Genomic DNA, 16,944 nt, shown 5'->3' with positions numbered 1-16,944 from the left:
GAGAATCGCTTGAACCTGGGAGGCGGAGGTTGCAGTGAGTCGATATTGCACCACTGCACTCCAGCCTGGTGACAGCAAGTCTCCATCTCAGGGAAAAAAAAAAAAAAAAAAAAAAGGCAGAGGCCAGGCACAGTGGCTCATACCTACAATCTCAGCACTGTGGGAGGCCAAGGTGGGAGGATGGCTTGAAGGCAGGAGTTTGAGACAAGCCTGGGCAACATGGCAGGACTCCATCTCTATTAAAAAAAAAAAAAAAAAAAAGCAGGAAGAACTTGTTTTTGAAGTTTCTCTTTTCCTAGTTGTTTTCTTCCCTGGACCTTAAAGAGTGGACAGTGACTTTTCTCATTACATGTACACTTTATGTAGAGTGCACAGTTTGTCCTCCATGTCCCTTGACTTCTCTTGTTGATAAAGATTATGTACTCTATATTTTTAAAAAAGAACTGAAGCATTGTATCTGACCCCTGGATCCCTCTGAACTGTGAATAGATGATAAACTTCTGGGCTCAGAAATTTTCCCATAATGTTGCCAAGCATTAGTCCAGTGTGGAGGCGACTTTCTGCTCAAACCATTCATTTGGGTCCTGCACCCAACGTCACCCATCCTCAGCAAAACAACCTTTATTTCCTTCTTCCTGGTTTTCAGAAAGTTCCCCTAAAGCCCTGAGGAATCACCGAATGAAAGGGACTTTTTACAAACAGGAAACTTAAGTGGAGTGCCAATACACAACATGGATTGCACCAGGCTGGGTCTAAGATAAAACCAGACTGTGGACAACAGGACAGATAAGACCCACATGGCTCTGCACTGGCTGGGTCTGTTATTGTGTGGAGGAATGTCTTAGTCTATTGCTCCTGTGGGTGTAGCTAAAACACGAACCAGGAGCCTTCATCTTTAGAAAGGAGTGAGACAGACACCTGAGAACCAATCCCAAACTGCAGCCTTCCACTGAACCTTCTGGAACCTTCTGGAATGCAACTCATTACTGCCAGAGGGTCTTTGATGAGAGTCTACTCTCCACCATTTGTCTTCATTACCCACATATTCTCTTTCCTTGGAAAGGTAAGTTATTAGAGTTTATGCAGTCTGGTATATTAACTGAGAGCTGTACTTTAAAGAATGTCACGTTTATGATTCAGTCTCATAGGCTGGGTTAAAAAGGCAGTGTTGACCCTTAAGTTGTAAATTACTATAATGATCATTATTATTATTCAAGCAAGCTGTGAGAAATGAGCATTATCTCACAGTATCTGCATTTTAGTGAACCTGAGGGAAGAGTGTATTTGCTGGGATTACAAAAGCCTGAGAACCACAGGGGAATTCTCACTGCAGGGTATTCAGGGTCAAAGGTTGATTCTATTTTGCATGCTCAATCCTTCCTCAATTTTTATTTATTTATTTATTTATTTATTTATTTATTTATTTATTTGAGACAGGGTCTCGCTCTGTCGCCCAGGCTGGAGCACCTTGGTGCAATCTCAGCTCACTGCAACCTTACCTCCCGGGTTCAAGTGATTCTCCTTCCTCAGCCTCCCGAGTAGCTGGGATTTCAGGCATCCACCACAAAGCCCAGCTAATTTTTGTATTTTTAGTAGAGACAGGATTTCACCATGTTGGCTAGGCTGGTCTTGAACTCCTGACCTCAGGTAATCCTCTTGCCTCAGCCTCCCAAAGTGCTGGGATTACGGGTGTGAGCCACCGTGCCTGGCCCTCAATTTTATTTATTTATTTAGAGATGGATTTTCGCTCTTGTCCCCCAGGCTGGAGTGCAGTGGCGTGATCTTGGCTCACTGCTACTTCTGCCTCCAGGATTCAAGTGATTCTCCTGCCTCAGCCTCCCGAGTAGCTGGGATTATAGTCACACACCCCTACGCCCGGCTAATTTTTGTATTTTTAGTAGAGACAGGGTTTCACCATGTTGGCCAGGCAGGTCTCGAACTCCTGACCTCAGGTGATCCACCTGCCTCGGCCTCCCAAAATGCTGAGATTATAGGTGTGAGTCACTGCACCTGGCCCCTCATTTTAATTTTAATAAAATTATCAGGGAAATAAGCCACAAAAGGACAATGTGCAGACTTGAGAACAGAGCTGTCCAATAGAAATATAATGTAATCCACATATGTAACATTAAATAATTTAGTCGCCACATTAGAAAAAGTAAAAGGGGTAAAATGAATTCTCCTAGTAAACTTTATTTAACCAATATATTCAAAATATTATTATTTCAACATTAATGAATACTTAAAAATTCTTAATGAGATATTTTATGTTCTTTTTTTTTTTGCTTATGAAGGCTTGGAAATCTAGTGTATATTTTACACTAACAGCATATCTCAATTGAGATGGCCACATCTCAAGTGCCCAGTAGCCACGTGTGGCCTGAGGCCACGACTCTGGGCAGGACACCTTTAGGTGAGTGTAGGGCAGGGCAGAGGGGGGCACCTGGGATCAGGTGTGGAGCCTGGGGCCTTGCTTAGCACCCTTTGGTGAGGGCACTTCCTTTCCATAAAACCCAGGTCAAGTGTGCCTCACAAAGGGGCCAGTGGAGGTGCCTCAGTTTACTTGGGAGCTTGGCCTCTCCGGCTTGCCTTCCTACTGCCTGGAAGAAGATTGGTGTCCTCTTGCCTTCTCTAGCCCCTTTCCCAAGAACCCTCCCAGAATTTGGTCCTATGAAGGGCCAGGGGTGCAAGGAGTCACCCACACAATGACAGGACCCACCAGCAATACCAGAAGTTGGCCTGCCCTACTCACCCAAATTCCTTTCTGCCAGCTGGACATCACAAGGGTTTCAGACTGCCATCCTGTGGCAACTCCATTTTGGGGTCTGGGGATGTAAGGGTTACTGTATTAGTCCATTCTCACTCTGCTAATAAAGACATACCTGAGACTAGGTAATTTATAAAGAAAAAGAGGTTTAATGGACTCACAGATCCACATGACTGGGGAGGCCTCATGATTATGGCAGAAGGTGGAGGAGGAGCAAAGTCACATCTTACATGGCAGCAGGCAAGAGAGCTTGTGCAGGGGAACTCCCCTTTATAAAACCATTAGATCAGGCAGGGCACAGTGGCTCTCACCTCTAATCACAGCACTTTAGGAAGCCAAGGCGGGTGGATCACCTGAGATCAGGAGTTTGAGACCAGCGTGGCCAACATGTTGAAACCCCATCTCTAATAAAAATACAAAAATTAGCCAGGCGTGATAGCTCATGCCTGTTGTCCCAGATTCTGGGGAGGCTGAGGCAAGAAAATTGCTTAAACCCAGGAGGCGGAGGTTGCAGTGAGCTGAGATCACGCCACTGCACACCAGCCTTGGCAACAGAGTGAGACCCAGTCTCAAAAAAAAAAAAAAAAAAAAATTAGATCTTGTGAGACTTATTCAATGTCATGAGAACAGCAAGGGAAAGACCCACCCCATGATTCAGTTACCTCCCACTAGGTCCCTCCCACAACATGTGGTGATTATGGGAACTACAATTAGAGATTTGCGGGGGGACACAGCCACACCATATCAGTTACTGAGCTGGGCATCTTCTTCCTTGAATGCACATTGGCCTCTGAGGCACTTCCTGGTTAACCTCATTCCACAGCTGAAAAACCCAGGCTTGGCACAGGCAAGGGATCTGACCCAATGTCTCCCATCTTATTAGTGGAAGGACCAAGACTGGACCCACAACTGTGCTCCTGTTTTGAGTCACCATGCTGCCCCCAAGATCAGCTCTCAAAACAAGCAGACATGGGGGGCTCAGAAAGTCCCCAGCCTAGAACTGTCCTGTCACCCAACGACACTAAGGGCTAAGCTGGCTGCTCATTATTCTGGCTTCACACTAGAATGACCTTGGGGTGTGTTTCACACATGCCAGTGTTTGCAGTTTCACCCCCAGCTAACTGACTATGAATCTCTGGGTTGGGGCCTGGGCACTGATATTTATGCAGAGCTTCTGAGATGATCCTATTACATTGCCAAGGTTGACACCTGCAGAAACATTGCATGCTTTTTCATTTATTTAGTTATTAAATATGTAATATTTATTATTATTTTTCCAGACACAGAAGCGTTGCAAGAATAGTACAAAGACATCCTTTATACCCTTTGCTGAGATTCCCCAATGCTACCATTTTACCCCATTTGCTTTATTATTTTCTAAGTGGCAGATTAGTTATCCTTTACCCTTAAATATTCCTGTGTATTCCTCAATAACAAGGACTTTCTCTTATATAATCAGGCAATGATCAAAATCAGGAAACTAACCCTGCTACAATACGGTTTTCTAATGCACGGACCTCATTCAGATTTTGCCAGTTAACCCAATAATGTACATTGGAGCAAAATATAATCCCAGATCATGCATCATTTTCAGTTGTTGTGTCTCTGTAGGTCCCTTTTAGCCTGGAACAGCTCCTCAGTTTTTCTTTATCTTTCTTGGTATTGGCATTCTTGAAGAACGCAAGATGGTTATTTGATAGAATGTCCCTTACTTTGGATTTGGCTGATGTTTCTTGGCGGTGATATGCTTATGCATTTAGGGTGGGACTATCACAGCAATGGTGTCATGTTCTTCTCTGTGCATCACATCAGGAGGGACATGCTGATGGTTTACCCCATTACACCAAAGTGAATGTTGATCGTTCAGTGAAGGTGGGCGCAGGTTCATTGCATTATATTGCAGAAGCCGTCATCAGCCATACTCACTCTGAGTAACCGATCATCTTCCGTAGCCATTTATCTAACAAGGCTGTAAGGGTCTTGAACTCAGGGTAAGCAAGCCTTAAAGCAGAAGAGAAGAAAGGAAGGCTCTGGAAGCTGGAGCTTTGGCAAAGGGGGCAGGTCCGGGGAATGCACCACCAAAGTTGCTCCTGGCGTTAGGATGAAGAGGAAGGAGAGCATTCTGTCTAGAAGGGGTTTGGGGTTAGCGAGAGGGGCGTGGGAGAGTCAGAGTCTGCCACTCGTGGTTTTGCTGACGGCTACAGTGTGGTAGGCAGGCCTTTCATTGCTGCTCTTGGAAATTTTGTTTCGCAATCCTTCATCTAAAACAGAGCAATTCCCTTTTTCTAAGTTTTGGCCCACTTTGCAGGTGCTTCATCTGTCTTCTGTCCTCTTATTTTTAGAGACAGGGTCTTGCTCTGTTGCCCAGGCTGGAGTGCAGTGATGTGATCATAGGTCACTGCAGCCTTGACCTCCTGGGCTCAAGTGATCCTCCTGCCTTAGCCTCCTGAGTAGCTGGGACTATAGGTGTGCACCACTGCACGTGGCTAATTTATTTTATTTATTTTAGTTTTCTGTAGAGACGAGGTCTCACTTTGTTGCCCAGGCTGATCTTGAACTCTTGGCTTCAAGGGATCCTCCCGCCTCAGCCTCCCAAAGTGTTGAGATGACAGGCATGAGCCACCACGCCCACCTCTGTCTTTTCTCTTGGGATTAATGACTTCCACATTAGCTCCAGGAATAATTTCTGTTAAGGTGATGCCTGGCTTGACACTTCTGGTAACTCCTGTTGTTTATCTATTGCTTATCTCCAGAACCCATGTGATGCTTCCCACTTCAAAGTGCACCAGCGCCAGTCAGCTTGAAGGCATCCTCTGAGCTGCTGGCAAACAAGGCCTTTTTACCCACAGATTAACCTCTTTTTGTTTTAATAAATGATCAAAACTTGGTTTGCCTCCTGTGCGTATGTTGGTTGGGGCCGAGAGAGGGTGGTGGTGATTTCTGTCCACCTGGGACCTCAGGCCTCCTGGTGGCCCCTGAACAAAAGTGAGGCAGGCAGAGCAATGAGCAGTGTTCCCTGTCTGCCTCACTGCCGTCAGTATTTCTGCCTGTGGTTGTCTTTGGCGAGTTATCAGGATGTGTCACTCCCTTGTCTTTGTTCCCTCTCCTTCTTATATTTACCTTCACCTGGGCTGCTAAGTGCTGCAGGAGAAACATCGTGTTGTTGTGGAGATTGTGGCCACAACAAATTTAAGTTCCCCCCCCTTAGGTTGTCCCTCACTGGTCTCTTCCTCATACCTTTGAAGAAAACAACTCGTGGAGGTCGTCACATTCATAAAGGTGAACGTTTCACAGAGCAGGGCACTGTTGTGGGTTGAATTGCATCCCCTCTCCCACAAAAAACTTCTTGGAGTCCTGACCCCCAGTACCTCAAAATGTGACATATTTGGAGATAGTCATTACAAAGTTAGTCAAGTTAAAATGAGGTTGATAGAGTGGGCTTTATCCAGTATAATGGGTGTCCTTATGGAAAGAGGAAATTGGCCAGGTGCAGTGGCTCATGCCTGTAATCCTAGCACTTTGCGAGGCTGAGGCAAGAGGATCACTTGAGGCCAAAGTTCAAGACCAACCTGGCCAACATAGGGAGACGCCCATCTCTATTAAAAAATAATAATAAAATAGGCCGGGCACAGTGGCTCACGCCTGTAATCCTAGCACTTTGGGAGGCTGAGGTGGGAGGATCACTTGAGGCCAAGGTTCAAGACCAATCTGGCCAACATAGCAAGACGCCTATCTCTGTTAAAAAATAATAAAATAGGCCAGGCACAGTGGTTCACGCCTGTAATCTTAGCACTTTGGGAGGCCAAGGCGGGTGGATCACTTGAGGTCAGGAATTCAAGACCAGCCTGGCCAACATGCGGAAACCTGTCTCTACTAAAAATACAAAAAAATTAGCTGGGCATAGTGGCAGGCACCTGTAATCCCAGCTACTTGGGAAGCTGAGGCAGGATAATTGCTTGAACCCGGGAGGCGGAAGTGGCAGTGAGCTAAGATCGCACCACTGCACTCCAGCCTGGGTAACAGAGCAGGATTCTGTCTCAAAATAAATAAATAGGCTGGGCGCGGTGGCTCACACCTGTAATCCCAGCACTTTGGGAGGCCGAGACAGGCAGATCACGAGGTCAGGAGATCGAGACCATCCTGGCTAACACAGTGAAACCCCATCTTTACTAAAAATACAAAAAATTAGTGGGGCAAGGCGGCGGGCGCCTGTAGTCCCAGCTACTCGGGAGGCTGAGGCAGGAGAATGGCGTGAACCCAGGAGGAGGAGCTTGCAGTGAGCCGAGATAGTACCACTGCACTCCGGCCTGGGCGAAAGAGCAAGACTCCATCTCAAAAAAATAAAATAAATAAATAAATAAATAAATAAATAAATAAAATTATCTATATATAGATATAGATATAGAAAGGGGAAATTTTGGACACAGATGCACACAGGGAGAAGGCTGCATGAAGATTGGACTTATGCTGCCACAAGCTAAGGAGCTGGCAGAAGCTGGGAGGGAGATCCTTCCCTAGCATCCTCAGAGGGCGCATGGCCCTGACAACGCCTTCATCTCAGCCTTCTGGCCTGCAGGTGTGAGACGATGCATTTCTGTAGTTCCAAGCCACCCAGCTTGTGGTACCTTGTTACAGCAGCCCAAGGCATTTAATACAGCAGCATTCTGAGCCCTTCCCATATAAACTCTTCATTTAATCTTCACCACAACTGCCCTGCCCATAAGTGCTGTTGTTATTGTCTTCATTTTATCTTCATATTGTCCATGATGTCTGCAGCACAGAGAGGTTCAGTAATTTGCTCATGGTCACTTGAGATAATAAAACCCCACTCTAGGGAACCTCTCATGCCTGCTTCTGGCTGTCACCTTCGCTCTCCCCTTTCCTCCTGTCCCCTTCCTCTCCATCTCCTTTTTGAGGCCTTCTTTGTTGTCCCATCTCGTTTTTTGTATTTTTACTTTTTATTAATTTTTTTGGAGGGGAAATGGGGTCTCATTATGTTATGCACGCTGATCTTGAACCCCTGGCCTCGAGCTATCCTCCTGTCTCAGCCTCCTGAGTAGCTGGGATCACAGGTGTGAGCCACCATACCCAGCTGTTGTCCTATCTCCTAAATGTCTGCCTTCCCCAGCATCCCTGCCCACAGTTCCTGCCTTATGAGCCCCTCCTGAGCCTCAGCCACCACCTGTGCTGATGAATTGCTGCTCGCCTTCCTCCCAGGCAGGATGCCCCATGGCCACTGCAGGCTCAGCCCATCCACAACAGATTCACAAAGCCTGTCCTTCAATGCTGGATTTCCTAGATTTCCCAGCCAATGGTACCATCAGCTGAAAACCCTGCAGCCATGCCTAAATCCTCTATATCCCCATGACCAACCCCTGCTGATTTTATGGCTAAATCCCTGTCTTTACAGTCAGGACCAGCTGTAGAATTCGCAAGGCCCAGTGCAAGATGAAAACATGGGCCCCTTATTCAAAAATCAGAGGAAAAGCACTGCTGAAGTACTAACATATAAAGCATTTTCTTTCTTCTGTGGTCTCTGTGTCTCAATTTATCATGATGCTTTCATTTGTTATTTAATGTCCTTCTAAGTAAAGAAAAATTAACATTTTAAATTACTAGCATGGATTATACTGTTCCTCTTTACATTGTGCAATGCCAGATTTAAATAGGAACACTGGACTCAAATGTGGAATCACAGAAATGACATAATTTGTACTTTGCATGTGGGGATTTTTTGCCTCACAGAAACAGTGAGATGTTGCAGGAAACTAATTCAGCTGTTTTTTGTTTGTTTGTTTGTTTGTTTGTTTTTCCCTGAGACGGAGTCTTGCTCTCTTGCCCAGGCTGGAGTGCAGTGGTGAGATCTCGGCTCACTGCAACCTCTGCCTCCCGGGTTCAAGCCATTCTCCTCCTTTAGCCTCCTGAGTAGCTGGGATTACAGGAGCCCGCCACCACACCCGCCTAATTTTTGTATTTTTAATGGAGACGGGGTTTTGCCATGTTGGCCAGGCCGTTCTCGAACTCCTGACCTTGTGATCCACCCACCTCGGCCTCCCAAAATGCTGGGATTACAGACATGAGCCACCACACCCAGCCATTCAGTTGTTTTTATTTCACTTTTTCACACCTATACAATCTACTACCACTCTACCTTTGGCTTACTGATGTGTAAGGAAGAATTGAAAGGAAAAATAACTATGACTCTGCTATCTTTGCCTCTCCTATGTCATCATTTCCAGTGGAAGTGGTTGGCTACTACAGGGAATCAGATGAGTAGAAAAGGTTGGGAGAGGGTTTCTTGTTTGTTCCTGTTTCTTCGAATGCCATTGACTTGATTTTCAATTCTGATTCTATAATAAGAGAAAGCGCGACCTCTTGGTGCTGTCAGCATCTCCCGCAGACTCCGTTGTGGACATAGTAGGCTTCACTTATGCTCACTTGGAGCCTTGCTGGGCTCCCTTGCACTGCGGACCCCCCAAGATTCTATGCTCAGGGCACGGCAGACACGCCATGGGGAGTGTGGTGGCAAGGGACGGGGGTAACTCATATTGTTGGTGTCTCATCTGCCCACACACATGTTCTATTGCCCCGTTGGATTTCACTGATAAAACATAGATTCAAACTGGGCGTGGTGGCTCACGCCTGTAATCCCAGCACTTTGGGAGGCCAAGGTGGGCAGATCACTTGAGGTCAGGAGTTCAAGACCAGCCTGGCCAATATGGCGAAACCCATTCTCTACTAAAAATACAAAAATTAGCCGGGTGTGGTGGCAGGTGGCTGTAGTCCCAGCTACTTGGGAGGCTGAGGCAGGAGAATCACTTGAGCCTGGCAGGTGGAGGTCGCAGTGAGCCGAGATGGCGCCACTGCACTCCAGCCTGGACGACAGAGCTAGACTCTTTCTCAAAACAAAACAAAACAAAACATAGATTCAAACATAAAATGAGGCGGAATTTTAAGACAGTAACAGCAGAGCATTAAGCCAAGCTCGGGGTCCCTCTCAGCATGGGGCCCTGTGTGACTACATAGGCCAAACACCCACGAATTCATCCCAATTTCCATCCCTCTCACACCCTTCCCCACTGCTGTGGTCTCAGTTGGCACCTTCCTCATTTCTCCCCCAGAGAACTGCCTGTACCCTGATTTCTTCAAGGGTCTCTCCAGTCCATCAGACGCAGGCCAACCCAGGGTTTCTCTGCACTGCAATCCAACCAGCATCATGCCCCTGCTTACCAGCCTGCGGTAGCTCCCATGTCCCTTCAGGTTAAAATTCAGACTTCTTTAGCAAGGCACTGCTTATTTCTCCAGCCTCTGCGACAGCCTCACACCCTGCAATCGAGCCCTGCTGATCCTGGAGAAGCTCCCTCTGAGCCTTTGCACACCTGTCCCTGCTACTTGAGGGTCATTTCCACCTGGTTACCTCCTGGCATCACCTCCCACCTGGAAGCCTTCCTCATCTCTGGGGTGGGTCAGATGTAGCCGTTTTTGCCCTCTCCCTACACACCCTAAGTTTCCTCTCTCCCAGCGTTCATCTGGTGATGTACAATAAGCAATTGACTAACTTGTCCTTAAGGCCAGGGCCATACTGGGTCTTCTTGGTGATGAATGAGGGAGCAGCGAGCGCTTTTGCCCTCTAATGGCATCTGTGGATCACTAGCTGGAGGCCTTGGGACTCTAAGAGCCAAGCTATTCAAGTGCTACAAATAACACCGCACGGCCCCCGGTCTTTCCTGTTTCCGCTCTGCGTCTATCAAGGAGGAGCAGCTGTTTTTTGAAGCCCTGCTTTCCTTCCCACGGCTTTGCTCACCCCCACCCCGCTTGGCCTCCAAACTCAGTGCCTTAACTTTCCTATAAATACAGTTTCTCTCCAACTCAACTTGATTCATTCATGCAGGGCCCTAGTTCTCTCTGCCATTCCAATTCTCCTCTTTCCATTACATTTAAGAGAACCCTGGCTGGGCGTGGTGGCTCACACCTGTAATCCCAGCACTTTGGGAGGCCAAGGTGGGTGGATCACCTGAGTTCAGGAGTTTGAGACCAGCCTGGCCAATATGGCGAAACCCCATCTCTACTAAAAATGCAAAAATTAGCTGGGTGTGGTGGCACATGCCTGTAGTCCCAGCTACTTGGGAGGCTGAGGCAGGAGAATCACTTGAACCCGAGAGGCAGAAGTTGCAGTCACACCACTGCACTCCAGCCTGGGTGACAGAGTGAGACTTTGTCTCAAAAAAAAACCCAAAACGACCAAGAAAAGGGCATTCATTTATGGTATAAGAGCGGAAACCAAAAGGCAGAGGTTCCTCGATGGAGCTCTCTGGGACTGTGCATATCAGCCATTCAACCTCTTCGCCACCTGGCGCACATCCAGGAAAGCTCTGCTGGGATTGATTTAGGGGTTATAAATAAACATCATCAAGTAGGTGAATTTGCAGCTACAGAATCTGCAGGTAATGAGGATTGATTGTAGATGCACCAATGAACTGGAGGTCAGATTTTCAACTTAACCGTCCAGGAGATGGCCAGCAATCAAGAGCCAGAAAAAAAGATTCCTGGAGGGTGGTGAAGAAAACAGAAGTCTTAGAGGCTCAGAGACAGACGAGTGTAATCCCTCAGCTGTCACCTGAGCTGTGGCTATAGAATGAGGCAACAGATTAAGAATAGTAAGCATAAGATTGAGGCCAGGCTCGGTGGCTCATGCCTGTAATCCCAGCACTTTGGGAGGCCAGGGCAGGCGGATCACTTGAGGTCGAGAGTTAGAGACCAGCCTGGCCAACATGATGAAACTCCGTCTCTACTAAAAACACACACAAAAAAATTAGCCAGGCGTGGTGGCGCATGCCTGTAATCCCAGCTACTCGGGAGGCCAAGGCAGGAGAATTGCTCGAACCAGGGAGGCAGAGGTTGCAGTGAGCTGAGATCTCGCCACAGCACTCCAGCCTGGGCGACAGAGCGAGACTACATCTCAAAAAAAAAAAAAAAAAAAAAAAAAAGATTGGGGCAGTCAGAAGCAACCACTGTCAGCAAAGGAAGGATGAGGGGGAGTGAATAAAGGGTCCACAGGAGAATTAAGAAAGTGTGGGCCCTTGAGGCCATTCGGTGAAGCGGAGCCAGGTCACTGGTGAGTGTGCCAGGGAATCAATTAAGGATGAATATGAAGCTTGAGGCCCGGCCAGCATAATTACCGTGTGGGCGCCCGTATTTCTTTACATTTGCTGACTGTCAGTCCAGCCTCCTGTGTTTCTGTGAAATACAAAGGAAGAAATGCTGTGACTTCCCCTCATTCTAAGGTGAAGCCAAAGAAGGGGAAACTGAGAGACCTGTCCGAAATCCTCCACCGAGCCAACGGGGAGGCTGGAATAGATACAGCCGGTCACCCGACCTGTTCTCTAGGCACGGCTTTTTGGATTTGCCATTTACATCTGCTTCAAGTTTTAGAAACTTCCAGGCTCTGGCTTTTTTGCTGCTTTGGGGGAACAAGGCATGTTTGGTCAAGTGTACAGTAAACCTGTCCTGCTCCTAAATCCAATCATCTTCAAAATAGATTTTTGAGGTTTATAGTGCTACTCTCCAAATGTCATTATCATCCCTAAAGTGAAAAAAAAAAAAGGTTTAATTATTATGAGCAGTGAAATTACCATATAATCTTCCAATTAACTGAATAAGGCACCAAATAAGTGCCCTCAAGCCTTAATTTCTACCTTGAAGTTAAGGTAGGTATCATGCCTACCTTGATCATCCTACACATCCTCAAAGTGGGCAGAGTTGAAAGGCTGTCTAAGCAGGTGGGAAGTGGTACTTTTCCATCCTCCTGTCTGTTTGTCGAGCTCTGTTGGTCCTTCCGATTGGTTAGTGACCCTGAGTGTTTCTGAGAGCCTTTTGTTGTATGTGGGGGCAGAACCACCAATCTGGCCAATTCCAAGTAGAAAAGATCAAGTATAGATTTCATATCTGAGTTTTAAGTGCTAGTAAAAAGTTGCATTAAGTTATCAAATGCACTGCGATCCTGGCTTCATCGCCAAGTGGCTCTGCAGTTTGAGGATTACACTGCATCCCAAAGAAAAGAAAAGAAAATTGTTCCGTTTAGATGCTTGGGGTAAAGGGGGATTGATCCAGTTACTTTTAAATTAATCTAATTCAGATGGTGTTCGCTGCTTAACTTTCTAAGGTTGGTACTTGGTCAAAGAACAAGGTGTTCATTTTTATAGGATTGAAGGCCTTTGGTTGAAAAGGCACGAAAAACTTTCTACCAGTCTTGTTTGAAATAAAATAGTAGTGTAATCTAAAGATTGTAATTCAAGACCAACACAGCACATTTAGAGTAACTTTTTAAAATTGGTTGACTGATGTGCTTCTCTCTGTCTCTCTTTCCGTAGACGTGTGTGTAGCATATCACACAGAGAAATCTATAAGCCCTGGGTTATGTTGGCTACTGATGAGGATTAATTAGAACCTACTACTTACTATTCACTTCTGATCTGCTCTTGCTCTAGTAGTCTTCTTCACTGTGTCATTCATTCAAGAGCTGTTCACTGGGCCAGGTGCAGTGGCCCACACCTGTAATTCCAGCACTTTGGGAGGCCGAGGCGGGCAGATCACCTGAGGTCGGAAGTTTGAGACCAGCCTGACCAGCATGAAGAAACCCCATCTCTATTAAAAATACAAAAAATGAGCCAGGTGTGGTGGCACATGCCTGTAATCCCAGCTACTCAGGAGGCTGAGGCAAGAGAATTGCTTGAGCTCAGGAGGTAGAGGTTGCAGTGAGCCAAGATCATGCCATTGCAGTCCAGCTTGGGCAACAAGAGTGAAACTCCCTCTCAAAAAAAAAAAAAGAACTCTTCATTTTCCTATATGCTGACATACTGCTATCTGACAAACTCTAGCTGCTGGAGATATAGCAATAAATAAAGCAAAGTCCTTGCTTACATCCCAAAGGGGAGAAACAGGCAACAGGTCTCTATGTAGCAAGATACAGCAGAGTCAGGGGTGTGGGGCAGGAGGTGTGCTGTCTTGCAGAGCAACCCGGAAAGGTCTGACTGATGAGGCCACATTGGTACAAGAGGCTGAATGAAGGGAGGAAGGGAGAAAGCAGATGTTTGGAGTAAGACTGCTTCGGGCTGAGAGACAGTCAAAGCAAAGGTCCTGAGGTCAGAGTATGCTTAGCATTTTCGAGAGACAAGAAGGCACTGTGGCTGAAGTCAAGCAGGAGAATGGCAGGAGATGAGGTTGGATGGGGCTGGATGAAGTAGAAGGGGCCCAGTGGCATGGGACTTTGGATTTTTGTTTGGAGTCGGAAACCCATACAATGGATTGACATGTGTAGACAAATGTCGAGACAGCCACAAACATCTGAAATCCATACGTATAAATATACAAATGGGCAACTACATAGGAAAATCCCCTTAAAATACATGCAAATATATGGGGGAAAATTATGAGACTTGATGAATCAGAGGGTTGGTGTACAGAAAGGGAAAAGAAGTGAGAAAAAGTGACAAGATGGGAGATAATTGGGTGACTATTAGAAACCAATGTTAACAAGAATTCAAAGTCCAGGTGTAGCCCAGAAAAAGGTTTCTTCCATCTGGTGCCTCCCCTGTCTTCTGGGGCCTCAGAGTCTGTCCTTGTCCCCTCTGTCGTCCACTTGTGACAGCAGACAGGGGAGGGAGAGGTAGTGGAGGGTCACAAGGGGTCTCAAGGGCCAGACCTTCAAGTGGCAAACATCATTTCTGCCCTCTTTCCATTGCCCAGTATTTTCCACTGGCCCACTGTACTGTAAGGAGAGATTGGGAAAGGGCAGGCTGGGAAACAAACTACTCCTGTGTGCTCAGGAAGAAAACATATGGTCTCTGCCTTGTCTGGACTCTCAGTTCACCTTCTCTCCTCTGTGGTTTGTTTCAGGACTAGGATCTGAGCTAAGCACTTAAGAGTGGTCATAGCTATCCTTGGTCATCCCTAACTTGGGAGCCTCCCAAATATCTAAGAAACAGGCTGGTGGCTCTAGTTCTCTTCACAATCAACCTCCAGGTTCACCTTCTTAGTCTCACACCTGGGACTAGAGGAAGGCCTTAAACTCAGACCTAACTTCACCTTTTGATCTTGATGCCCCTGGGTGTGTAGTGCCAGTCCTGAGTGCTTGGTCATGGGGCCTTTCCTGTACCCTCAGGACCCCTGACTCATGGCTCCTCACCCCCCCAACCCCATGCCATTGCCAGTTCTCTAAATGCATTCACAAACACAAAAAAAAGAACATCTTTTTCTGGAAAAGGACTTCAAACATGTAAAAACACCTTTTATTATTTGTGAATACAAGGGTGTGGTCTTTTATCTTAAGCATTAACCAAGTGGAGGGTGGCACGTTATTAAAAGAAAAAAAAAAAAAAAGAGGGTGAGAGGGAAGGCAAGGACATAGCAATTGAATTCCTTTCTCTTCCCAGAAGTAAGATTGTGAAATTGGCCCCCGGTGATTAGGGGACTTTAGCACACCTATGTGGGGCCAGTGACTGATATTCTTACATCCTGCGCTCAGAGTGACTCAGGCAACGTCAGCCCTTAGGAAACTCAGACTGCACTGGAAGCGTCTGTCTTCAGAAAAGAAAGAGGAATATGTACAGCTCTTTTGGTCTCTTCTAAATACTAGTAACTTTTTAGATCTTAATTATTAGGAAGGAAGGAGGGAAGGAAGGGAGGGAGGGAAGGAGGGAGAGAGGGAAGGAGAAAGGAAGGGTGGGGAGGGAGGGTTCCCTTTTCCTCCAGGCTCAGCACTGTCATGTCTGGACTGAGGGCAGCCACAGGGCTATGTACTGGTCTCTGAGCGTCTACTTTACATCAAGGTGCTCAGAGATGAGAGGGCTGGCTGCGAGTGTAATTTGATTAGAGCTGGATTGTTCAGCGTTGTACCAATGGAAGCTGTATGTGAATTAGTGTTCTTTAAGATTTACGGTACATGGCAGGGTACGGTGGCTCATGCCTGCAATCCCAGCACTTTGGGAGGCCTAGGTGGGTGGATCTCCTGAGATCAGGAGCTGGAGATCAGCCTGACCAACATGGTGAAACCCTGTCTCTACTAAAAATACAAAAAAATTAGCCAGGCTTTGCAGCAAGCACCTGTAATTCCCAGCTACTTGTGAGGCTGAGGCAGAAGAATCTCTTGAACCCAGGAGGCGGAGGTTGCAGTGCGCCAAGATTGCACCATTGCACTCCAGCCTGGGCAAGAAGAGCGAAACTCCGTCTCAAAAAACAAACAAACAAAAAAACCCTTACAGTATAATTGTAATACCTTAGAGATGTGCAGTGGTTTACGGTAAAGAAAAAACAAAGGTGCTTATGCCCACTATATAATTTAATCATCACAGCAAAACATGAAGCCACCAATTCCAAGAGGTGACTATCACAGTCATACACCCTAATCCCAGGCTGAGCCATAGTCTTCAGATTTTTATTTACTTATTCATCTTAGAGATGGGGTCGCGCTCCGTCATCCAGGCTGGAGTGCAGTGGTGCGATCTTAGCTCACTGCAACTTCAAGCTCCTGGGCTCAAGATGTCCGTGTGTGCCAGCCACCATGCCTGGCAATCTTGGGTCTTGGTTTTTTGTTGTTGTTGTTGTTGTTTTGAGACAGAGTCTCACTCTGTCGCCCAGGCTGGAGTGCAGTGGCATCATCTAGGCTCAGTGCAACCTCTGCCTCCTGGATTCAAGCAATTCTTCTGCCTCAGCCTCCCAAGTGGCTGGGATTACAGGCATGCGCCATCATGCCCTGCTAATTTTTTTTTTGTATTTTTAGTACAGACAGGGTTTCACCATATCGGCCAGGCTGATTTCAAACTCCTGACCTTGTGATCCCCCCGCCTTGGCCTCCTAAAGTGCTGGGATTACAGGTGTGAGCCACCTCGCCTGGCCAGTCTTAGGTTTTTTAATCCTCTGCTCCATACTCTTCCTCCCTGTCCATCACTGGCCTGTTCATGGTGAGGAGCCATATGGGATTCTGAAATGCCTCATACAGTGCGGAGTTCAGCCAGGCTCAATGGCTTATGCCTGTAATCACAGAGTTTTGGGAGGCCACGGTGGGAAGATGGCCTGGGATGATGAGTTTGAGACCAGGCTGGGCAACATAGTGAGGTCCCAGCTTTACAAAAAAATTTTAAAATTATCCAAGTGTGATGGCACATGCCTGTAGTCCTAGC

The 16,944-nt window shown here is 46.7% G+C and overlaps 1 protein-coding gene across 7 annotated transcripts in view; it reads left to right on the top strand.

Annotated features, from left to right (window-relative positions):
• The window catches only part of EVA1C (eva-1 homolog C), a 117,653-nt gene that overhangs the window by 15,377 nt on the left and 85,332 nt on the right, over nt 1–16,944 (top strand). Inside the window, exon 1 of one of the 7 annotated variants that reach the window (XM_055279496.2) lies at nt 646–1,063. The exons of 5 other annotated variants lie outside the window; for them this stretch is intronic. Coding sequence is in view for 1 of the 2 variants with exons in the window: in XM_055279495.2 (XP_055135470.1) it covers nt 2,344–2,413 (70 nt within the window). In the remaining variant the exon portion in view is untranslated. Of the gene's footprint in view, nt 1–645; nt 1,064–2,219; nt 2,414–16,944 lie in introns of those variants that run through there. One more of the 7 variants, XM_055279495.2, reaches the window with a different exon arrangement.

Source organism: Symphalangus syndactylus, chromosome 5, assembly GCF_028878055.3.
Source record: "Symphalangus syndactylus isolate Jambi chromosome 5, NHGRI_mSymSyn1-v2.1_pri, whole genome shotgun sequence".
In the NCBI taxonomy this organism is placed as follows: Eukaryota; Metazoa; Chordata; class Mammalia; order Primates; family Hylobatidae; genus Symphalangus; species Symphalangus syndactylus.
This window is presented reverse-complemented; position numbering and strand designations above follow the sequence as displayed.